At 35.8% G+C, this 26568-nt stretch overlaps 1 protein-coding gene across 3 annotated transcripts in view; it reads left to right on the top strand.

Annotated features, from left to right (window-relative positions):
• DMD (dystrophin) overlaps positions 1 to 26568 on the top strand; it is a 2124682-nt gene that overhangs the window by 1230844 nt on the left and 867270 nt on the right. For all 3 annotated transcript variants that reach the window (XM_060001925.1, XM_060001919.1, XM_060001920.1), the window contains one exon: positions 19285 to 19460. In XM_060001925.1, coding sequence (XP_059857908.1) covers positions 19285 to 19460 — 176 coding nt within the window. The remainder of the gene's footprint in view (positions 1 to 19284; positions 19461 to 26568) is intronic.

The following is a 26568-nucleotide window of genomic DNA, read 5'->3' as shown; positions in this document are numbered from 1 at the left end:
AAGAACCGGGTGCTCACTATAAGATCTCATTTTATCCTCACAGCAACACTAGGTGGTAGGTGCTAGTATTATTATTCCTTTAGTTTTACACATGAATAAACTGAAGATCAGGTGACTTGCTCGAAGTCAAATAACCGATAAATGGACAAATTATTTTGTCTTCTAAATCTTAACTTCTCTGGAGTTGTATCAAATCAATCACCTGCCGTTCTGTGATCAAACACAAATTGCTCTTCAATTTGGAAAACTATGTAATAAGTTGAGTCTGATTTTTCCATCTAGTGTACTGGTTTCTCAAACAAGGCATAAAATATCTGATTTTTAAAAGTTATTTAGACACATGCTAGAAAATAGGCAGCAGGTGAGAGTTACTCCTAACATTTTTTTTCAGAATACTTAGGAGTGGTTTTATTACTACTGTCATCACCTCTATTAAAAACAATTGTGTACTTGTTTAAGGCAGAATAGACATAACAGAGATTTTTGAGTATAAAGACCACAATATTTGAATATGGTTTTGATCTTTCCATTTTTCCCAGTTCCAAGAGAAGATCATAAGCAAATGTATTTAAGAGCAGTGGACAGCTCAGCCTCTTCACCATATGGGTATTTCAGCATCTTTCCTCCAACACTCATGAATACAAATAAAGGTCTTAATTGTTTGACAAATCATGCTGAGCTTTATAAATGATTAAATAGTGATTTTTAAAAAAATAACTCAATAGCAAACATTATTTCAAGTGTCTTGTACTCATGACACACGGACAGATAAATGGACAGATAGATGACCTTCCGCTTCACACACATACCTATGGACACTCATCTCTATCACAGTTAACAGGATTCAAACATTGTGTCTCACTGAGTATTTTTCTCCACGTGTACATACACACAAGAACATTGTAGTTAATGGAATATTACTCAGCCATAAAAAGAAACAAAATAGAGTTATTTGTAGTGAGGTGGACAGACCTAGAGTCTGTCATACAGAGTGAAGTAAGTCAGAAAGAGAAAAACAAATACCGTATGCTAACACATATATATGGAATCTAGAAAATGGTTCTGAAGAACCTAGAGGCAGGACAGGAATAAAGATGCAGACATAGAGAATGGACTTGAGGACATGGGGAGGGGGAAGGGTAAGCTGGGATGAAGTGAGAGAGTGGCATGGACATATACACACTACCACATGTAAAAGAGCTATCTAGTGGGAAGCAGCCACATAGCACAGGGAGATCAGCTCGGTGCTTTGTGACCACCTAGAAGGGTGGGATAGAGAGCGGGGGAGGGAGATGCAAGAGGGAGGGGATATGGGGCTATATGTATATGTATAACTGATTCACTTTGTTGTAAAGCAGAAACTAACACACCATTGTAAAGCAATTATACTCCAAGAAAGATGCTAAAAAAAAAAAGAACATTGTAGTTTTAGTTCTGTCTGTTTAAGCTTATTTTTAATATTGAGAAAGGTGTTATGGTGATTGTGTTTTATTTTATTTTTACCTACAATTTTTAAAGTTCATCCAAAATTTTGAAAACTCATAAAAGTATTTTTTTAAATGAAAACACTCATAATCTTTCTCTCCATATATTGCCATTAATAGGTTTGAACTTTGCTTTCAAACTTTCAGTGATTTTTTTCAGAATTTTTTTTTCTATTAAAAAAGTAGAATAGTATTACATATACTATTTTATCTTCTATTATTTACTATTTTCCTCATATTTCATTTAATCATTAATTATACATTTTAGTTTAAAAGGCAATATAATAAAATCTCAAAATGAATAATTATTCTCCAATTATTGGGCATTTGAATTGTTTCTAAATTTTGGTTATTGTAGTGACCATTCTTGTTCATGAATCTGTACAGTTAAATTCATTTCATGCCACCCTCCCTTGCACCCAAGTGGCTTCAGCCATTCTTGTTTTCTTTTAGCTTCTTTTTACTCACACATTTACAAACCCTTTCTTGACTAGGAAATTCACACATTCTATTTTCTGTATCAGGATAAACAGTTAACTCTATGATTATTTGCACATCTTCCATTTCAGTAACCTCTTCACAAAAGCCTTTCCAGGCCATCTAATAAAGTTATCTAACAGTTCCCAAAATACTGGGCATTTCCTCCACTATTTTTTTTTTAACAGTGTTCTATGTTGTTCTTTCATTGCACTTATCACAATGTGTGTGTGTGTGTGTGTGTGTGTGTGTGTGTACGTACTTATTTGTTTATGCCCAGATTGAAATGCCATGAGGTCAGAAACTGTCTCATGTAAGATGCAGCACACTCAGTAAAAACTTACTGAACAAATTAATTGATTATTCTAGTCTTATAGACGAATGGTTACCTTATTTCTTACTTCTGTATATTTAGATATATAGAACTAAAGAGATAATGTTGGTTGTCAATTAAAATCTCAGTGTCAGGATTTAAGCACGTGAGAGCTCTCTCAACTTCATCCACACTTACCCAAAGGCTGTTATGTAGTGGCAACATAACTATTTAACTAAATGTTGATTTTCATATTAAAAAAAATACAGTTGACTTTTCAAAGCAATTTTTTAACGTAACCATCCATGCTGAGGAGCGGGGCATTTCTTTTTTAATATTGACAAATTGGTAAATAGAGAATGCATTGCTATATTCAGAGATTTCTAAATCATCACGCAGAAGTTTTGTTTTTGGCTTTCAGTATCGAATGGCAGAGCTTCAACCAAATAACCTTCATATGCTTAACTAAGAATAGTAGAAGATAGATTTGTTCATGTTTATGGCCTCTTGATTTCTTCTATTTTTGTGAACTCTCTTTTTGAAAGAAATAATAGTGACTTATTACCACATTTTCACATTGTTTCTGTCTCTTATGGTGATCTTCAAAATGAAATATGGTTTTAAATCCTTACAAAATGAAATTATTCTTCCTATATCGTTGGTTTTTATGGCATGTGCGAGGTTTGTTGACCTGTCATCGTCACAGTATAACCTATTACTATAAGAACACATTGCAACAAATCATCCCATGCAAATGTTGGCCTAGGTAGACATCACTCAATTGCAGCAACATTTCAGATGAGCCTCATTCAACCTTCTGTTTTTATAGAGAAAAATATAATGTGCACATTTTCATTTCTGAAGATTGGCCAATATTATTTACTGAAAAATGCTCATTTAAAAACTTGTCCATTTGTACACCTGTTCTGTCCATATAACATCAATAATATAAATGTAAGAGTAAAGCGTCCCCTATGCACCAGTGTGTACCTTGCCAGCAAGTGCATCTGAAAGAAATTAGAGCCTTGTTTGTATTTTTTCATCATGTTAGTACAGGACTTTTCAATAAAAATAAATTGCTCTTGAGCATGTTTGTTTGGATAACAAAAAAAGAAAAGATCCATCTGATTGATAGTGGACAGAATTTTCATTAAGTTTAACAGCAAAAACACCACAATTGCATCATTCACCTGCTTGTTTCAAAGGAAACAGAAAATTAGATGCAGTGAGCTCTACACAAATGTTCACTATGCATATTTTAACCATTAAATACATTATCAAGAATCATGTTGGCATGACATTCTAATATAACAGCTTTACAAGAACATGTAATGCTATATAGGAATGCTGTGGTCCTCTCTAAATCAGCTTCAAAAATTTGGGGGGTTGATATTTTTCTCATTATTTTGATCCATGTTTTTTACCTAATGATCACATTTAATTAAATATACAAACGCTATCAAATGGGAAGACAAAATAGTTTTTTTTTAAATAGGAAAACCTGTATCAAATAAGCTTTTTCTCCCAAGAGCTATAATAATGAAAAACTTGGTTTATTATGTTCACAATAATTTAAACATGTATGCAATTTGCCCAGTTTTGTGTATTTTCTACTTTTCACCTGTCTGCATATCCCTGTAATATCTAAGTACTTGAGTCAGAAAAGAGGCAGTACTGAGTAGGGGGAATCTCACTGAAACGTGGTGGTGATCTAGAGCCTGCTCCTGTTTCTGATACCTGTAGGATGAGTTAGACAAGCCATTTAGGCTCCCAGTTCCTCATCTTTCTTTAAACTATTTGATTGAGGTATGATTGATATTTATAAAGCTATACGTGTTTAATGCATACATTTGATGATATTAGAAGTAAATACGCATCTGTGAAACCATGGCCACAGTCTATGCCATAAACGTATCCATCACCTCCAGTTCTTCATCTTTAATGTGGGGATAGTAACACATTTTTTGCTTACCTCATGCATTTGTGTGGGTCTCAAATGAAATAATCATCTGATAGCACTTTATAAAGTATGTAAGGGTAATATATTATCCCTATGAGATAATAGTAATAATTCTCTTAGCATAGTGTTAATAATATCTTCACCTGTTTGACACAATTTTCTATATGATACATGACGTTCCTGGTTTGAGCAAAGGATCATACTGGGAGCAATGAGTAGGTAGTTACTTAAGTTGTTGCTGAATCTGGAATGTATTGTGAATGTCTCAGATTGATCCTCTCCCCCATCTTTCTTTTTTTTTTTTTTTTAACGACTTTCTTTCCACGTTGAGAATATGATAATGTTGTAAATGTAAAATACAAAGATAGCTTTGTTTGTGTTTACTGATTGAACATCTAAAGTGCTTATTTTAAAGGAACAAATTGAGTTTTAGGTTTTATTGATTTATACCCTCCTCAATCCACAAAGGATCTGAGACAGTGTATAACAAAACTTCAAACTATAAAATGAACTACTAATAGAAAAAATGGAACAAGCAAGTTACACACGAACGTTTTATATTAAGGTCAGGGATAAGGAAAAGGAACATCAGTATGGGAAAAGGGTGGCATAGAGTGGGAGTTTGAGGAAGTGCCTCAAAACCATGACAGTCCTTATTAGCTGTTTATTTTGAACGTCAAAACAAGAGCCATTTCCAGCTATTTTCCTAAAATACGTTTGCTGTCATAATTCTAAGTTGTCCTCACTTGAGTATTTGTCTTAGTTTTTATAAAAGGCAGCATGTTCATAGGGCATCAAGTAAACTGGACCTATGGAACTTTAAAAAAAAATGCTTTTCCTTTAGATTTTCATGGTAGACGTTGATTTATTCTAAACTAATATGTAGAAAAATACCATTAAAGAAAGCTGTGAAATGATGATATTGATATTAGAGGAACTTAATGACATTATTTGAGATGTGATGAATTATCATTTACAATTTGAGGTGTATCTTGTCCACTATACATGGCTGTATTCTTAAGTAAGTTTAATAATATCTACTTGAGCAAAGAATATAGTGAATTATATTTACAAATGCTGCAATCTCAGTAGATAAAATGAGATACCTTATTTTGAAATACTGCATTTGAATAATTAAAATACAGCAATGGGAAAGGCTATGTTGTGTGTTCTCACTCTTAAGTAAAAATTCCAGATAAAATATGTTGTTTGAGTGAGTTTATATTAATTTTCCAAATGCATATAAGCTATCTTTCTGATTGAAATAGTATACTTTTTCATTGTAAAAATACATTCAAAATGATGAAAGAAAACCAAGAGTAAAAATCATTAATAATCTCATTTCCCAGAGATCACATTTAACATTTTTCTTGATATTCATCTAGTCTAACTCTAACATGCCTCTCTTTTCAGAAATTGCCCTCCTACGTAGATTCTTCAGAGTCCCTGAATCTTATTTCCTCTTGTTCTATTCTTGTGTAAAGAAAACGTATTTTTGCCATGTCAAATACACAGAGTGGTTCATACACCAGATCGTTGTCTCTGTTCATTATTAACCAAAGGTCCTCGAATTTGTTCAGGTGGTAGGCAATTGGACTTTTTGCTGCACCTTGTAGAATACAATGAAGTATTTACAGGGTTACTTCATTTTAGCAACTGGAGACCATTTTATTAGCTGAAGAAAGAAATTATTTTAAATTGCTTAGAAATGTGGAATTCAATTTTCATACTGCATAAGAGATTAAACCACAAACACAGGCACGCATGCCCACCATGAGAACAAGTTGTCATCCAAACCCAAATGAGCCACCTCACATTGTCTTTGCTAATGAGTATTTGTTTGCGCCTTGTTCAGTCATCCAGAAATGCTCTTTAGCAGGAATAGATGGAAACCAGTTGCACTGACTTCTTCCCATTTTTGAAAATTGGGATGACATTTGCTCATCTCCAGTGATAACATAGTTCCTCAAAGACCACTGACAGCAGGGTAGGACCATACTGTGCAAGTTCTCTCATTTCCCCAGAATATAATTGGTCTGAGGCCAGAAATTTTGGCTCATTTAGAGCAGCAAGGTGCTCTTTTAAAACTCCCTCACCTATTTTGGACTTCATTTCTCTCATACAGTTATGCCTTTTCCAGTCTGATGAACATTGTCCCTGACAGAGCAGACAAGCAGAGGAGCTGGGCATTTCTGCTTTCTGTGTCATCTCTATCCCTCACCTTCCCCTTCTTCCCCAATCAGTGACCCTATCTCTTTCTGGTTCTTCTTTCTCCAAATGAAAGTGAAAAGGCCTTGGATGTTGTTTTTAACATCGTCACAAGTCTTGTTCAATTCCAGGCTCAACTGTTCCTCACTGTTTCTATATTGTTCTTGATAGTATTTGCCCTCAGTTATGCATCTCTTATTTCATCCCATGTTGACACACTTTTAGAATCTGAGCTCATTTAGGATCCCCTGTGTGGTGGCATGCATCTTGTTAAACACCACACTGCTTTATAAGACCTCTTTGGGATTATTTGCGATTATGTTGTCAAAATTTTATTTTTGAAAGTCTCACAGGCTTCTTGAGCCATTTTCTCTTTCAGAATTTAAGATCATGGGATCACTATGCTTTCCCCCCTTCTTAATCTAAGAAGATTAGATTAATTAATCTTAATTAATCTTAATCTAAAAGATGGATGCCACTTTACTTGTCTTAACAATTGTTCAAATCGATCATAGTATATAGGGATAAAAAAAATAGTATAACATCCCTGATGGTTCATTAAGTCTGTCCCTGTATAACCTGATCAGTCTTCTGAACTCTCTTAAATTCTGTCTGCAAATGACAGAGGTTTGGCAATCAGCCTTTCTTAGTTTTCTTGTATAAGGAGCATCTATTGATATATGTGCTTTGTGAAGTGAGAAAGAAGTTAAATTTGTTAGAAATCTTCATTCTTAACGTGGCTAAGGTAGTGTTTAAGTGAGGAGAGATAAGTATTTGAAAGTGATATTATTCTTACTTCTTAATAGAAGTAAAATTTATAAAACATAAAACAGACTTATTTGGGATGGGAGGAAAAGCTTATTCTTATATAAAATTTGAACCTATTTAGTTCTTCATTTCAGTCTCTCAAGACACTTTCACTTAATATTCAGATTCTGCCATTTCATTTATTTTCTATGCTTTCTTGATCTGTATGACTGTAGCAGATAAATAAGGAAGTGTAGAAGGATGTCCCAAGAACTGGGAAACAAAGATATTGTGTTCAATTTAAGTTTGTCAAGTGATTCCACTCGTAAAACCAACACCTCAATTGAAAAAAATAAATAAATATTTCCATTGCTTCATGCCACATTCCAGTCAATTCCTACTCCCTGTAGGCACCTGTTATCATTTCTATCACCATAGATTCGTTTTGTCAGTTCTTGAATCCATATAGATGGAATTGTGCAGTATGTGCTATTTTGACCAACATACTACTTTTGAGAGTCATCCATGTTGTGAGTATATCAATAGTTCACTCCTTTTTATTGCTGGTTAATATTCACATTGTATAAATATACCACAATTTGTGTATTCTTCCGTTGATGGACATTCAGGCTGCTTTCAGTTTGGGGATATATGAATAAAGACACTATGGATGTTTGTGTACAAGTCTGTTTGTGAGCGTATGTTTTCATTTCTTTGGGGTAAATACCTAGGAATAGAATGGCTGAGTCAAATGTTTAAATTTGTAAGATAGCGCAAACCACTTTTCTAAAGTGGTTGTGCCGTTTTATACTCCCACCAGTGATGGTGGAGCTGTCCCTTAGCTCTACATCCTACCAATATTTGATCTTAAGGGTCCTTTTAATTTTTGCCATTTTGTGGGATTTGAAGTGGTATCTTGTTCCGGTTTTAATTTGCGTCACTCTGATGACTGACAATATTGAACATCTTTTCATGTGTTCACTGGCCATTCATGAACAGAGGTCATTTGCCTTATTGGGTGAAAGTAATATTTTGAGGTCACTGATATTACTTGGAAACTGGAAATGACAGAGACATTTCCCTACTTTTAAAAAAATTGTTTCTGAAGACTCCATTGCACATCAGTGTTGCTGCTTGGACAGCGGTGCATTGCCTTTGTAGAAGCCCTGCTCCATGGACATCCCTGTCACTAATATGAAGTGGCAAACATCTTAATTTTCTTTGACTAGTTGCTGAAGATTGTCTCTTCAGAGCCATCACCAGTAACTTGTTGCTTAGAAGCCTACTAGGTGTTTTAAAATAGAAATATAATCATTATTTTTACCACATGTAATATGCTTATTCATTTAGTTATGTAGCCAACAAACTTTTACTGATTAACGTGGTGGAACACTCAAACATAAAGAAAACAGTGTCCTGGGCTTCCCTGGTGGCACAGTGGTCAAGAATCCGCCTGCCAATGCAGGGGACACGGGTTCGAGCCCTAGGCCAGGAAGATCCCACATGCCGTGCAGCAACTAAAGCCCACGTGCCACAACTACTTAGCCTGCGCTCTAGAGCCCATGAGCCACAACTACTGAAGCCTGTGTGCCACAACTACCAAAGCCCACGTGCCTAGAGCCCATGCTCCGCAACAAGAGAAACTACCACAATGAGAAGGCTGTGCACCGCAACGAAGGATAGGCCCCGCTCGCGTCAGCTAGAGAAAGACCAGGAGCAGCAACAAAGACGCAAGGCAGCTTAAATAAATAAACAAATAAGGAAGGAAGGGAGGAAACAGTGTCCTTGCACTAAAGAAACTCATAAACTTGCAACCAAAATAAGGATGTTTAATTTTATATAGACTATGAAAGACATCCTACAGTTGATAGGCAGTAGAATTTTGCGGGATAGATGCCTTCTAGTTGAAATTGTATTCGTAAGTGTGATAGTATTTGGGGTGTGTTTTCATTTATCCATTTAACAGATGTCCTTTGAGCACTGCTATGTAGCTGGCACTTTGCTAAGCACTAGAGTGAGAAAACCAGTGATGATTCTGTCTCCCGGAGCTCATAGTCTAATGGACTGAAATGAAAGGATTGCATAAGTAGAAACAAGGGCATTTGTGATGGAGGAAAGAGAATGGCAAAGGTCTAGGGAATGGCCGAGGAATCACTGTGAGTTGTCCATGGATAAAGAATTGTAGAGTCAATTTGAGAAGCCTAGAAAGGTTTCTCCCAGGATACTATGAGGTTCTGAATGTTACCTAAGCTATTTGGACTTCATTAAACAGGTAATGAGGATTCAGTATGTATGTTTGAGCAGAGAATCAACCACCAGCGCTGCCCATCAGGAGGATTAATCTGGAAAGGATATGTATGATGTTTTGGTGTGAGAAGCGATGAAGGAAAATAGTTGGGAGGAAGTATTACTAACATAGGTGAAATGTGGTGAACAACCAGCGAGGGAGGGGGAAGTAACAGTGATGGAATCAACTGGGCAGGAGGTGTAACATTTAGGATCAGTAAGACTTGAATTGGGGAAAAGAAAGAAAGGGATGAAACAAAGATGAACTGGCATCCTGGTAACTGGGAGAATACAGATGTCATTCAAATAAAGAGTAAACTCAACAAGAGAAAGCAGTTTCAAAATGATGTTATTGTTGGCTTCAAAATGTTTTCTTTGAGTTTAAGAAACATTTAAAAGTTTAATGTTTTCTTTGACTTTCTTTGGGTTTAAGTCAAATGGAAATGTGCCGAAATGCTAAGGAGTGGTTGAGAAGGAAGCTTCACTAGACATAAAAAATTTAGAAAACGTTAACATTTGATAATTGAATCTTTTCCACTACACAAATTAGATGTCTAAGGAAGTGAACAACACCTCTTTTTGCACCTATCTCTGATCTTTTAGGGATTCACATGAGTAATTCCAGAAATTTTAACGGAAGACTTGCTTAAGTCCCCTGGCTGTTTTATTCTTAGATTCCTCTCATTTGTATATAGTTCAGCAAGATACAAATTGTTGACAGTGTACAAATATGTTAATAACAGAGAGAATCCATGCTTGTGCCTGATTTGTCTGATTTCCAGAGGATGTGCTCAGTCAACAACAGCTACACAATTGTCTTTTATCATCTTCTCATCTAATTCCATGAAGGAGAGGAGCATTGCCATACAACAGATAATGAGTTGGAAAATAAGAAAGCTAACCTCAGAAATTAAGGCTTTAACAAAAAAGGGTAGCTTGTGTTTAATGCCTGTGTAACTTGGCAAGAGGGACGTATAAGGCTTAGCGATGCCCAACATGTGCTTAGAGGTGGATTGTTAGTGGATGTCTTGGGGGTTCTGTAATCTAAGCTAATGTTTAAAATCAATTAATTGATGTTAGACACAGGGATCTGTTTTTATCCCTCTTTATTTCTGGGCCTTTCCATTCTCAAGGGCCTGAGAAACTAAACCTTACTTTGATAACTTGTTATTTGTGGTAAGAGATGAGACTTTAGTGAAACACAATTATTTTTTAATGTCTCTCTTCCATACTAGGGTGTTGAATATATTTCAAAATTTTACTTTTAACCTTTCTCAGATGGGAAACCATTCAAGAGTACTGTCATATCTTGCCTAGTTTTATGCTCAATTTATCAGTGACTATTTCTTGAACCAATATTAAGGTAAGCGGTATCCAGCACTGTGTCCAGTGCCTCAGGCTTTGATAATCATAATTACCACAATCTCTGTGTTTCTTCTCCTGATCATCTCCCCAAACCTAGGTACATATATGTATACACACACAATCATATACACAATCACACAAGTAATTGGTCTCTTTTACAGATCATCTCCATAATCTCATTATAATACAGTGTTGTGTATGTAGTTATTTGCTTGCTATTCTCTCCGCCATGAAACTGAGTATTGACAGGAAAATACGAACCTATTTGTCACTGTAAAGGTATCAGATACAAAATAGTAACCTAACTATTTGTTGGAGTGAATCATAGTGAAGTGAATACTTACCTGCATTGAACAGTTTACCTATACTAAACAACCATTTAGAGATTATGCCACCGTTAAAGCACATAGAATTCCTTTGAGTACAGAAAAGGAGTTTGTTAAGGGACAAGTTTAATTCCTGATCTCTTATTCATTCTCTCATGAATATATTTTAATTCATCTTTGTCCAGTGATTTTTAGCAGGGGGTGGGTCAAATATAGGGTAAGTAGGTACAAACAGCTTTATGAGAGCGATACTCTATTTTTTTTGAAATGGAGAATTGTACTGCCTCTCAACTTTCTGTATTATGCACATCGTGAGATTGATCTCTTTTCCAGCAGATGAACAGAAAATGTTTCAGTGTAGAGATATATCAAGGGCCAGTCATGACAACATTACTCCTCTCACTTTCCTGTGTAACAATTTTCATGCAAATATTCAGGGAGTCCCCAAATATGTTTGGATTATGAATGCTACCTTTGAGGTTACCCACAAAGTTTTCAATGAAATTGAAAAGTCCAACCATATTCAGAGCCAAACCCACATCACAAATTTTAGACTTAGCTCTGCCAGTAATGATTGCTGTTATATTTTCAGTCCTAATTTTTCCTCTGGGGTTCAGCCCAGTATTTCCAACGGCCCAGTTGATGTATTTTCCTTCATTCACATCTCCACTGAATGGCTAAATCCTATCTATCTACCTCCCAAATATCAATTGGTTTCATCAACTTTTCTCTGCTTGTACCACTGACTCCCCAATCCACGCTACTATTTCTCCTCACCTTAACTACACCGATAACTACTTAGGTCTTTCTATTTCCACTCTAGACCTTCTCCAATCCATCCTTCTACTGCGGCCAATGATGAACAACACTTAGCATAGTGCCTGGCCAATAGGAGATGCTCAATAAATAGTTGTTCAGTCAACGAATGACTCAATGGGTGAAAATATTTGATAAACATGGCAAGTACCAACAGGAACTACAACTTTTCAGAGCCAGTGAGATGAGATAATGAGATTAAGTGATGAGATACCTCACGTTTTTAAAACTATCCTAGTAATTACGTAGAAAGAATTTATGCCTCAAGTCATGTGTTCTATTACCGGGACCACGTAATGAAAGCATGGTCAGAGACAAGAGCCTCCTTTTGATCAGAGAAACGTCAGTTTGTTTTCTTAACAGATCTAAGTAAATGGAGAGAAAAACAGCTCGTAAATATTTCCAGGTAGTTCTCCTGGAGTTCTAATGAATGATTTAGAAGCCAAGAAGGATTGAATAAATCTGTGAACCTGGAGAGGCCTAGCCTTGATTTGAACAAAGTAAAACCTATTAACTTTGCAAAGTTGTGTGCTTTATAACAACAGTTTTCTTTAAAGCAAGGGCCACTGCTCTCAGAGGGCAGTGGAAGGCATGTATGCTCCACCTAAAGGCATTCAAATTATTAAAGTCCTAATGCCAAAACATGTCTGAGGACAGATTTAATTTGCAGCCTTCAGTTTCAGATCCCCAAAGGCAGAGATTTAACATATATACTGTTTTATTCCTTTGGAATCTGCTTGAAATTGAGAAATATGTGTTTTGGGGTTTTTTTCCCCCCAAGGCATTATTTCTTGGGGAAGGAAGAAAACAGAAGCCTGAGATAATCTGATAAAGCATGTAGTACTTAAAGTACTTTATGATGAATTCATTTGGTATCCACGTTAATAGAAGTGATAATAATGAATGTATATATCACTTATGTGGATGAGATAAACACATCTAAAGGAAATTTCATTGTAATTTGATATTAGGTAAATGTCCCATTAAAATAAACCGCTACTGTACATAATTTTCCTTTAGTTCATTGGCAGGATGTTTGCTTTGGAAAAGGAACAATCTAATTCTAGGTTGAGGAGGAATTCTCATTATTCTTTTATAGCAACCATTATCAGGAGCAGATAGTGAATTGTACCAAGGAACACATCTACTACACAGGAAAAAAGAGTACTAGATGAAATCTAACCAGACCCCCTGCTGCCTCCATTTCCTGTAACAAACTAACAAAAACATACCTGTTGTTTTAGCATTATTATTAGTGGGACACAATAAATGTTTACTGAAGTGCAAAACAAATGAGACCAGGAGAGATAACAGGCTAAGAAGGTACATTTTATTTTTGATTGATCATTTGTGAAGGCTGCTCCTCTTTGATTTGATTTAGTTGGCAAATCACAAATAAAAGATCTGTAGGTCCTTAGATAAAAGTTGAATCTGAGATACAGTTCAAGTTTATAGACATTTTATGGTCGAAAGAAGAAAAAACTCCTTCAGTATTACTTAATCCTTAGCTATAAAGTCTAATATAGACATGAACGCTACCAATGAATGACACTAAATAGAAATATTTTATAAATACCTATACAAAGGTGAGGCACTTAGCTCTCTCTCGGCTCTTCAAGGGTCCAGCAGAAGACGAACATTTAAGCGGAGCACTGAGTTTGATCTGCAAAACTTGGGACACTCGAGGAAGCAGAAAGCCATTCTGTTTTACTGGGAGTTGGAGTTAAAGTTGGAATTGGGGAGCAGCAGTAGGGCAGGCTGCAAAGGCAGAGGAGAGAACAGGCTGTAGAGGCCCTTCAGACTTTGCCTGGTAGGCTAGTATTTGGTCTTAATCTTGTAGTAAATATGTAGGCATCACTCTTGATCTCCTCACTCTGGGCTCTGGACCTTGATTCTTGCCTCCTACACCTTTCATTCTTTACTAAAAAATTACCACTTTTCACTTTTTTTAATCCTTCCTATTTTTGTGTTTACTATTTTTTTTTTCACTCTTTCTCCCTCTTTCAAACTGCTGGGTTTCCCCAGTTTTAGCCATCTTTCAATCCTTGTCACTATCCTCATGAGGTGCTCTCACAGGGTCATCAAGTCTTTCATGAGGATAGAATCACCCAGCCCATGAATGGGCTAGGTTGAGTGTGTCCTGTTGCTAAGTCTGCTCTTTTCCTTAAGTATGTGTCCATTTCCTTACAGAAATTCATCATCTAACAAAAGTTGAAAGATATTTTCTGAGCACGTTAAAACCTCTAAAGATGGTCATGACTGTATAGTCTAAGCACTAACATGAGAGACAAACCTGTCCAATTTATCTTTGAGAAAAGGACCAGAAACAATTTTTCAGACTCTAACTTGAGTCCTAGGGACTGACAAAGAGGAACAGTGGCAAAGATAGTACATCGTATTTTTTATGAAATTGCACCATAAATTTCTACCTGGCAGTTTCACAGATCTCTAGAGGGTTCATATTATTACATGTTTTCACTTGACCAATGAGCAAACTGAGGCAATGATTAATCTGTCTCAAAATAAAACATTAACAGACTTACCAGTAAATCACAGGATTGGATTTTTGACATATCTGCTTGTTCAGTGAAGGTTTGTTTTTCTCTCGTTTCCCTCAGTCTTTATCTTTTCTCCCAATCACTTTTTGTCGCATCTATTTTCCTATTCCACCTAGTTTGTGATATCTTGCCAATCTTTATCTCCTACATAGCTTATCCAATTTGTCATTGTACAGTTCCCCATAACTGCTTCTTAGCTTCTTCTTTTTCTTCATTTGTCACATTTTATTTTCCAGGTATTGTGTTTTGATACAGTTTTGGAAAGTTTTACAAATATACTTATTAAACTTACGCAGTATTTTCATATAAAATGTACTAGTTTCTTTGTCTCATATTTTTCCCTCTATAAAAATCTATTGATAGCTGTTCCTTCCTTGCCTATAATTCTTCTTCTCTTCCCTCAATTTGACCAGACTTGGAGGACTTAGATATGTGTGTCACTTTCTATAATTTAGGAACATTTCTCAATTTAAAAAGCATACAAGAAGTTAATAATAATGCAGTAACTCTAAAACACGCCCCTTCTGCTCCCTTGCCTGCTCCACGTATTTCTTGCCTACCTTTCTTTAATAGTGTGTCTATTTTGTACACCTTTGTCCCCTTTCACGCAGAGATTCTGATTCAGTTGGTTTACAGTGGAATTCTGGACTTTTATATTTATATTTTGAAAAGACTCCCTAGGGGAATCTGATAAGCAGTCATTATTAAGAATGATGCTTTAATATTGGAATCAAAACACAATAAGCTTTCTAACTATGATGAATAACCCAATCAATTTAATTATGATTTTTTCTATCCAAAGCTAAGACTAGATGTTAATTGCCAGAGAAATAGATAAGGATGCCTATGACAACAGAACATTAATATGATATCAAAGCTTGGAAAGTTCACTGGTAGTGAATAATTTAGCACTTAAAATATTTAGAAGCTATAGAATGAAATTAATTTGTTTTTCACTAAGTGAATAAAGTTGATTGAGGTTTTACATTTAATTTTGTAAGTCAAATTTTATCTTTGGGCTCAGAGGCTAACTGTAAAACAACATGTACAAATTTTTACTTCCTGTTTTGATCCATTATTTTGTCGTCTGAAGCTTTATTACTGAAAATTCTCCTCATGTCAATCATACACTATAAATACTTCTCCTGATTACAAAATCTCACACAAATGCAGTACACTATTTAATGAGCTCTTCTTTCACAAAATTTAAAAAAAATCTGAAGGCCCTGACTTGGGACTCTATATAAATGAGATTTGGATCTAACGATTTTAAATTATTGCTTCATTCTTAGCTACTCAGTTCTATCGCTTATCTGGGAACTAGAAATAATAAAACCCTTGTTGATTCTACAATTGGATTGTAAAAGTCACTGTAGCCATCAGCCATGGAGTAGAAGGGCCAAGATCAAAAATACAAAGCAAGGGGGCTGAGAGAAAATTCTGAAGCAGCTTTAGTTTATAGCATTATAACCTAGCCTCAAGAATTCTCTGATTCCTTAAGATCCAGAAGGCATTTACTCTATCATGTTATTACTCAAAGTGTTGTTCCCAGACCAATGATATCAGTATCCCCTTGAAGCTTGTTAGAAGTAGAGAATTTGGGGCCCTCGACAGACCTACTGAATCAGAATCAGCAGTTTAACAAGATCTCTAGGAGATGTGCACATTAAAGTTTGAGACGCAGTGCTATAGTACACATCTGATAGGTGCTCCATGCTTTTTTTTTTTTTTTTTGCGGTACGCGGGCCTCTCACTGCTGTGTCCTCTCCCGTTGCGGAGCACAGGCTCCGGACACGCAGGCTCAGCGGCCATGGCCCAGGGGCCCAGCCGCTCTGCGGCATGTGGGATCCTCCCGGACCGGGGTGCGAACACGTGTCCCCTGCATCAGCAGGCGGACTCCCAACCACTGCGCCACCAGGGAAGCCTGCTCCATGCATTTTAAAAAAGTATTTCTAACAGTCGTGAGTATTGGACACCATTGGAGATACAAATTAGAGTCATAATCTTTCTCCTCTAACAGCTTCCCTGACTTTGGTGTTTTCGGCAAAGTTTTCCCCATTTCAGGAGTCATTCATGATTGCATGATACAGCTAGTTCTCCAGCCCTGTTGATTCTGCCTTAACAGTTGATGTTACCCCTTGCCTTTCTGTTTTGGTGCACTGTCTAAACTCTAGGTTTAGCCCCAATACCTACCTCACAGACTCCTGTCCTAGCTGTTTTACCTGTGTCCCTGCCTTAACATTAGCCTAAACTTTGCCTCAGAATTACCTAGGAACACAGCTCTAGCTCTGACACTCCTGTACTTATGTCATCTTTTGTTTCTCTCCAACGAATTGCGAAGTCTTTAATGAAAAGCAAACTCCTCTCTGCCCAAGCCCAATATTAATCCAAGGCTACACCTCTCCCTAAACTTCCACTCTCATACGTGACAGAGAGCCCAAATGTAGGTCAGATCACAAAAATTGCACACCATAGGCCTTGTCTTCTGCCATCCCCTTCCCCCCTGCCCCGACCCTGCATGTCCCTAAGGCCTACCTATTCTTTCAATTCCAAATTATCCCCCAAATTATCTCCTTTTCATCCTTCCACTAAGATCCTCCCCCTTCTGATCTGTCATTTATTGAGCACCTTGCTTTCTCTATTCTGCTGTATATAGTGTAACAAATTATCCTTCACAAATACATCTAATCTTGTCAGCTAGATTATACACTGCCTAAAACCTAGAAAATTGTACTTATTTCTTTGAATCTCTAGGAGGTCCAGTGATCAGTATTAATATTAATAATACCTTGGCAATGATGAGAACTCCTTCCTTCCTCCCCTCCTCTCCTCCTCCGCTTCCTTTATTCATAGATTCATGCATTCACTCAGTGGATACTTACTGAAACCCCTCATGAGCCAGATTTTATAGTAAGCATTAGGAACAAGACTGTATATAGGACACAATCTCTGACCTCAAGGATTTTATGGTATAATCGGAATATAGACACAGTTTGTTATGAATGGGGCTACCTGTTACTGTCTGTTACTACCAATGACTGTCACATGCAACAGTGATCTGAACAGGTGTTAAAGAGTGTGATGCAAGTAAAGTCAACTAGCTGCAAGGAAGTATCACGTGTTTACTAGAGCACATCTCATGCACAAGAGAGTATGGTCGGGAAAGCTTACGAATAGCTCAGTGACTGTGCATAGTTTTATGTTCATTGTGAGGTACTGTGCTCCTGGAATAATGGCCTGTTGTCATTTTTGCAGATTTAGTGAGTCTTTTAACTGCTGAAGATATACTACCAAAAATTCTAGTATTCAAAATAATAATACATGAAAGTAGTAAAAAACAAACAAACAAAAACCCAATACATTTATGTGTAATGAGAATCTAGGAGATTTGACCCAGACTTAGAAAACAGGCATTCATTTATTTATTTGGCAAGCATGTAATGGAGTTTGTATGTACTTGGCTCTTGGGACAGAGGGATATAAGAATATTATGTAATTAGAATCACATGTACTGGAAAGTGATCTGCATAATGACTATCCCATCCATACATAATGGTCTGTGAGTCCTTTAGATTGAAATATGGCAAATATCTCAAGTTCTTATATTACTTCATTTTCTAATCTTCAGGTTTAGTAATGGATTGTAATTGCCTTACAAATTCTAGATTACCTTTTTTAAATTTTTTAATTTTTTATTTTTTTTTTTCTTGCAGTACGCGGGCCTTTCACTGTTGTGGCCTCTCCCGTTGCGGAGCACAGGCTCCGGACGCGCAGGCTCAACGGCCATGGCTCACGGGCCCAGCCGCTCCGCGGCATCTGGGATCTACCCGGACCGGGGCATGAACCCATGTCCCCTGCATCTGCAGGCGGACTCTCAACCACTGCGCCACTAGGGAAGCTCTAGATTTTTAAAAAAAAAAAAAAAAAAGCTAGAGTGCCGTTTTTATTTAACAGCAAAGGGCATTTTTAATACATATTTGGTTGTAACAGTCTTTTTTAAAAGAACTATTTTTCTGACACTCTACTCTTAAAATTTCACTTAGGATAAAAAACAAAAGATATTTAAGCTTGACACCGTCAATGACTCATAAAAATGTTCTGGTGGCTATAGATGATTTTTAAATCTCTCTGTACCTTAGGGATTTCTTGATAGGCTGCCCCTGAGAGCAATTAATTCTCAGTCTTATGTGGTTTTACAATGCAAAATTCATTGATGGAAACAATTTGAAATAAATTTCCTTCTCGTATAGTAATGAATTTTTGTTTAAGTTTCTCGAGGCTTTTTAAAAAAATACTCTGGCTACACTATGTTTCTTCTTTTTCACCTCTCATATTGACAGTCTCGAAGAAATCTAAATACTTTCTTCATGTTTAAATTTTACAACACTTCATACAATATTAAACATGGAATATCCTTGTGGGGACAAGAAATTGAATTTGCTCTTGAGAAGGTTTCCAACTAATTGATTTGTAGGACATTATAACATCCTCTAGCTGACAAGCTTTACAAATATAAAAACGAGCTGAAATGAGAGGGTGCTTTTTTACTGACACATAAAAGGTGTCTTTCTGTCTTGTATCCTTTGGATATGGGCATGTCAGTTTCATAGAGAAACTTTCACATGGAGCTTTTTTATTTCTTTCTCTCCCAATAGAACTGCATGTGGTCGCACACTGTTTAATCTTTTCTCAAATAAAAGAATATGGGGCTTCATTTTTGTTTTGCCTTTTTGGTATCTCACAGGAACTCCAGGATGGCATCGGGCAGCGGCAAACTGTTGTCAGAGTATTGAATGCAAATGGGGAAGAAATAATTCAGCAATCCTCAAAAACAGATGCCAGTATTCTACAAGAAAAATTGGGAAGCCTGAATCTGCGGTGGCAGGAGGTCTGCAAACAGCTGGCCGAAAGAAAAAAGAGGTAGGGCGACAGATAAAATAGGAATTCTGAAGTTTTAGCGGAGCTGTTTAAGCTGCACTTAAAAGAAAAAAAAAAAAGATTTTGTGAAAAATTATAACCAGGGTGAAAGGCACTAACGTTAAGGAGCCCATCAACAGTTAATAGCAATAGTGAACTTGTTCTTTCTTTTTCTAGAATAATAAAATACGTAGCTGTTGCTAGTTAAATAGGCAGTGCTTTTTGACTTTTAAATTTTGAAGTTTGTTTTAAAAATCACACATGATTGTTTAAATATGAATGTCTTCAGTCTATTCCAGCTTAAACAAGCTGAGTCTCAATTATTTTTTAAAGAAGATGAGAAAGGGAAGTTATAAATGACCATTTTGTAGGAAAGACTGCTCTTTGGCTAGATTTTTTTAACAGCTACAAATGTGACTTATGCTGAAAAACATGATAGTCATATTTACCTTTTAGTTCCACTACATTTCTTAGTACATTCTGGAAGGGGGACTTGGGCTGAAAACGTTCAAATCTAGAGAGGAAAACAAAACCTGAGAAAGATTAGTGTTGAATTCAATCATCATTTAACTTTCCCTTGGAATGTATCGAAAGCACAGAAAGCCAAGTGTGTGCTGCTGCAGTTGGAAAACATAGATATTTTTATAAACAGGATTTTGTATTTTGCTTCCAGTTGTTGCGAATGTTTCCTATTTCATAAGGGAGGACTTGGTCGTTATTTACCAAATGAGACTATTGTTATGCACAATGAAAACTCAGTTCTACTGCCAAGCTCTTGCTTCCTACCTACCATCTACATAATAGGTGGATTTTAATATTCAGAAAGCTAGAACAACTCGCTGATGAGCGTCTTTGGTGAGGATGTGTTAGAAAGATTTTGGAATTACGTTCATTGTCATTGCCCACCTCCTCTGGCCGCCTTTGCTCATGTTGCCATTATTCAGAAAGTAGGTACAATTCATATTGCTGTACAAAGTGAATGCATTAGTTGATCTACACACATGTGCACACACACATACACAAATCTTGCTAAAGTTAAAAAATAATAGCATCATCTAAAAACATTTTTATTTTAAATCTTGGTTTAGAAAATATTTTTATATATATATAAAAAACAAAATATATATTGTTTTATATATTATATACATAATCATAAAATAAAGATCCAAACTTTGTAGTTAAATCGCTTCCTTGGGAAAGTCATACACTTTTTTTTTTTCCCAAAATTGAAAACCTTCTATTAAATACACAACTATCCCATTATTTAAATAACTGATATATTTACACTATGGGCAGGTTTAAACCTGTATAACATCATTTCTGCCCCAGACCCAATCTAGTCCAAAATAAGATGTTAAGAAATGGGGAGATTAAGGAAAATTGAATAGCATATATAAGAATATGTTGAATTCATAAAGTGAATGAAATTGATTGGAGGATTATTTTTTCGTTATTGTATACAAGGTATTGTTTCTCATTTTGAAATACCTTACTCATATAATGTTTGAGTAAAGCTTGTTAATATTTTCTGTAACTTCTTACCTGGATTTTTAAATTCTTGTTATTGGTTATGGACTTCTAAATGCAAATTATAACTTATAAATGAAGATAGGGCAATATACGTGTTTCACCAAATAAGCTGTAAAATTTTAGATCTTTCTAAGCTTATATGAAATTGGTGTATGCTGACTCTTGTGAAATACTACACAAACTGTAGGTTAATTACAGCTAGGGATTTGGCTGTAATTGGTTAGAAAAAATTTCTCACATTTAAACATTCTGACCTACATTAACTATTGCACTTTTGTGCCTTAAAAAGTCAAGATCAGCTTCCTTGAGTTTTTTTTTTTTTTAACTCAGCTTTTAAAGTTGTCTACTTCATGATACATTTAAAAAATAAATGTTAGCATATTTAAGTTTCTACTGAGATCAGTTTTGTGGCACACTCAGGATTTTTGTATCATTTAAATTTTATGAAATGTAAAGTAATAAAATATAAGTGCCATTTCTATACAAACACACAGCTATTTCCAAGCACCCAGTAGCACATAAAGTAAAAATAAGTAAAATAATATTTTATAAAGAATATGTTAACCTAACAGTTGTGGGAGGGCTGTACATGAGACTATTATTAATCACTGTCATGCTTTCAGTGCACCCCAAGCAGAAGTTAGAAGGAGATAGAAGTTATTTATTGCACAGGTGAAAAATAAGATGACTGTTCAAGGTGACAACAGTATTCTTAGTTTGCAGTGGGATTTAAATGCGTCTGTTGGAAATCAATAATATTTCTTAGTCCATGTACACAAATGAAAAAAAGTGTATAATTTAAGCAGTTAAAGTCTACAAAAATTATTTGTAGCTTTATAGCTACATAATTTTAAACATTTCTCTTTGAAAATGTAAGCTATCCGAAATATGAGAAGAAAATTCTCAGAAAATTTCAAATAGCAGTGGACATCCATTAAGGTTAGTCTGTGTTGGAAGTAAATGAAGTATAAAATAGTCAATTAGCTGTGCAATTTAATATAGAAAATTTACTGTTGCCTCAATTACGAAGCTGAGGAACTGGATAACATCTGTAGGTTTAAGCATCATAGTAATGAGTTTAATGATGGCTTAGCCACCACAAAGGTCTTTGCAAATGAAGAAGATGCAAATGAAAACCTATTGACCATAAAGGGAAGTCATAGGTTAAAACAAAGCAAGCCTGTATATGAAGACTCTTAAGCCTCGGTCCACTGATAGAATTCAAGGGGCGCCATGAGCTTGAATGGGGGGAAATACCTCTTTGTTTTCACTAACCTCTTAACTGAAGTTGAGCATCCCCTTGCATTTTGAATATAGGCAACAAACCAGAGCAATGCTAGCAGTATCTGTGAAATCACAGATGTTCTCCTATCTCATTAGAGTTGTTACATATATCTCAAAATATGGTTCATGCTTATCACTGCTTCAAAACTGCAGTAGTTATTAGATCTACACAGTATCTTATTAATGTGTTAACAATAAACAAGCAAGCATTACTTTATCACAAATTTGTGTTTCTAATAGTTTTGAAACTATTTCAATACAATTGGCTTCCTTTGGAGTCCTATGTATTTTATATTCTGGATTTAAAAACATTATTCTGAGAAGTCTCAGGCTTCACCAGATTGCTGAAGGGGTCCATAACATTAAAACAACAACAACAACAACACTATTTCTAGTCAGCGTTCGTTTAATCTGCCCAGACCGCATTCTCATATATTGGGTTGGCAGGAAAGGTCGGTTGGAAAAACCCGAACGAACTTTTTGGCCAACTCAGTACCATGGTTTTACTCCTTTTTGATGGTGTAGTCACCATCCCCAAACATTCATTTATTTTATCCTGGAGTTTTCCAGGAGATGTACCAGTCAAGGGAATGTAGGTGGGCAGGTCTTCAAGCAATGGGTTGCTGACAACATAAGAAACTGTATTTTACTTAGAATAATGTCAGTTTATGAAAGATTGAATGAAAGAGGGAGGCAGCATAATGGGAGGTGCAATCCCTAAATTGAGGAATCTCTGAATCATTGCCCATAGCAGTAAAAAATGACCTTAAGAGATTCTCTCTCTTTTCTTTTGACGAATGTATTACTTCCTCCATTTCACAGATAAGACAAAAATTGTACTAACATATATTGAGGAATAACAACTTTAATTTAAATTTTACTGGATTGAAAATATTGCTTGAATTTTTTCTTTTCCAACATTTTTTAGTGAAAAATTTCAAACATATAGAAAAGTTGAAAAAAAGTAGCATAATGAATAACCATATACCCTCCTCTCCTCCTCCTACATTTCTAGATTCAACAATTAACATTTCACCATATACGCTTTTTCTTTCTCTTTCTCTCTACCTCCCCAGTATCTGCCTTTATGTAATATAGGAAATAACATACGCACACAAATTTTTGTTGTTTTAACAATTGCATGTAAATTATAAACTCTCTTATACTTAACCACTAAATACTTCAGCATGCATCTCCTTAGAATAATGACATGCCATATATAACTGTGAGTGTTTATCGTACTCAAGAAAATTGAAAATAACACCATATTTTTAATGTCCTGTCCATGCATTTTTTCAAATTAGGGTTTTCTCCAGATATATGCCCAGGAGTGGGATTGCTAGATTATATGGTAACTCTTTTTAGTTTTTTTAAGGAACCTCCATACTGTTCTCTATAGTGACTGCACCAATTTACATTGCCACCAACAGTGTAGGAGGGTTCCTTTTTCTCCACACCTTCTTCAGCATTTATTATTTGTAGAGTTTTTGATGATGGCCATTCTCATTGGTGTGAGGTGATACTTTGTTGTAGTTTTGATTTGCATTTCTCTAATAATTAGCAATGTTGAGCACCTTTTCATGTGCCTCTTGGCCATCTGTATGTCTTCTTTGGAGAAAAGTCTGTTTAGGTCTTCTGCCCATTTTTGGATTGGGTCGTTTGTTTGTTGGTTTGTTCGTTTTTGCGGTACGCGGGCCTCTCACTGTTGTGGCCTCTCCCCTTGCGGAGCACAGGCTCCGGACGCGCAGGCTCAGCAGCCATGGCTTGCGGGCCCAGCCGCTCCGCGGCATGTGGGATCTTCCCAGACCAGGGAACGAACCCATGTCCCCTGCATCGGCAGGCGGACTCTCAACCGCTGCGCCACCAGGGAAGCCCGGGGTGTTTGCTTTTTTTATATTAAGTCATATGAGTTGTTTGTATATTTTGGAGATTAATCCCTTGTCAGTAGCATCATTTGCAAATATTTTCTCCAAGTCCATAGGTTGTCTTTTCATCTCATTTATGGTTTCCTTTGCTGTGCAAAAGCTTTTAATTAGGTCCTATTAGTTTATTTTTGTTTCTCTAGGAGACAGATCCAAAAACATATCACTGCAATTTATGTCAAAGAGTGTTCTGCCTATGTTTTCCTCCAGGAGTTTTATAGTGTCCAGTCGTACATTTAGGTCTTTAATCCATTTTGAGTTTATTTTTGCATATGATGTTAGAGAATATTCTAATTTCATTCTTTTACATGTAGCTGTCCAGTTTTCCGTGCACCACTTATTGAAGCAACTGTCTTTTCTCCATTGTTTATTCTTGCCTCCTTTGTCGTAGATTAATTGACCGTAAGTGTGTGGATTAATTTCTGGGCTTTATATCCTTTTCCTTTGGTCTATATGTCTGTTTTTGTGCCAGCACCATATCATTTTGATGACTGTAGCTTTGTAGTATAGCCTGAAGTCAGGGAGCCTGATTCTTCCAGCTCCATTCTGCTTTCTCAAGATTGTTTTGGCTATTCATGGTTGTTTGTGTTTCCACACAAATTTAAGGTTTTTTTCTTCCAGTTCTGTGAAAACTGCCATTAGTAATTCGATAGGGATTGCACTGAATATGTAGATTGCCTTGGGTAGTATGGTCATTTTAACAATACTGATTCTTCCTATCCCAGAACACAGTATATCTTCCCTTCTGTTTGTGTGGTCTTCAATTTCTTTCATCAATGTCTTATAGTTTTTGGAGTACAGGTCATTTGCCTCCTTAAATAAGTTTATTCCCAGGTATTTCATTCTTTTTGATGCAATGATAAATGAGATTGTTTCCTTAATTTCTCTTTCTGATATTTCATTGTTAGTATATAGAAATGAAATAGATTTATGTTTATCAATTTTGTATCCAGCAAATTGACTGAATTTATTGATGAGCTCTAATAGTTTCTGGTAGCATCTTTAGGATTTTCTATGTGTGGTATCATGTCATCTGCAAACAATGACAGTTTTACTTCTTTTCCAATTTCGATTCCATTTACCTTCTATTTTCTGTATTTCTTTTAAACTGGAAGTTGGGTCCAGATGAAACTTGAAAAGATACAAGTCAAATGTTTTTGGCAAGAATACTTCATATAGGATGCTATGTAATTTTTATCACATCAGGAGATACATAATATGAGGTATTCTCAGTCTAAATGCTGCTAAGTTTGATCACTTGCTTAAGGTGGCAACCATTAGATATTGAGTTGTAAAGTAATATATTTTTATTTGAAATTAGTAAGTCATCTGATGGCTTTAATACCCATTGATGATCCTTCCCTGGCCCAATTGTTACACTGGGGACTCAAAATTATGATTTTCCTAGTTCTGGCATGAATCCTACAAACTGATTTCTTCTATTAAAAAAAAGAAAACACTTCCTTTTTTTCTCTCTTTGATCTCAATATGGACTTACGGATTCTGATTTAGTCAGTATGTTGTAATGAATTAGTTATCATTCTTGCTGATCCTCACCTCTACCAAATTTAACCAGTGGGAACCCGTTCAAGCTTTCTGCTTAAATGTCCCAGGTTCACCTTGTATTTTCCCTGCCCCAGGTATGGAATCTACCATTCTCTAAGGACCTCTGATTTCCTTCACTGGAGAATGTTATATAGAAGCCAAGACCCGGGCAGTAACACCTTCTCAAAGGAATACTGGCACCTTTCTGGCAAGCAGTACTAGGGGAAAAAATGTTTTCATGTTACTTTTGCAAGGATGCAAACATCTCTATCAATCAGAATACATCAAAATCCAAAGTAAGGCTAAGCATATTAAAAAGTTCTTATTGTGTTAGACTTCATGTAAAAGCAGTAACTTCTTATTCATTTCAGTGCCTCTACTGCTGAATTTTTGAACCAAAGTTTACCTGTATATAATCTATGCTAGTTTACCAAGCAAATTAATGGTGTAAATAAGCTAATGGGAGGCATTCCTGAATGTACTTAAGGGAAGAAATTGTTTTTTAAAGACCTTAGCTCACTGTTTGTATGCAAATAGATGCTGTTAATTAGAAATGAGCCTTATCTAATTCATTAAAATAGGCCTAGTAGAACCTCTTCTTGAAAATCTCCATTAGCAATTCATATTACTCTATGCACCCTTTGTAAGACAACTGTTTTTTCTTAAGTCTTCTTCAATTTTGGCTTCTCACTAATTCAAATGTCCCTAACAAAATAGTCTTCAGATAGCACTGTTTTCTACAAAATAAAAACCAAAATTTTACTATAATTCACAAGTCTCTTTGTAGTGTAGGCCATATTTTAAATGTAGCCAACATATGCGTGTAAACC

This window comes from Delphinus delphis, chromosome X (assembly GCF_949987515.2).
Source record: "Delphinus delphis chromosome X, mDelDel1.2, whole genome shotgun sequence".
In the NCBI taxonomy this organism is placed as follows: Eukaryota; Metazoa; Chordata; class Mammalia; order Artiodactyla; family Delphinidae; genus Delphinus; species Delphinus delphis.
The sequence above is the reverse complement of the archived record's forward strand: the minus strand, read 5'-3'. Positions and strand labels throughout refer to the sequence as shown.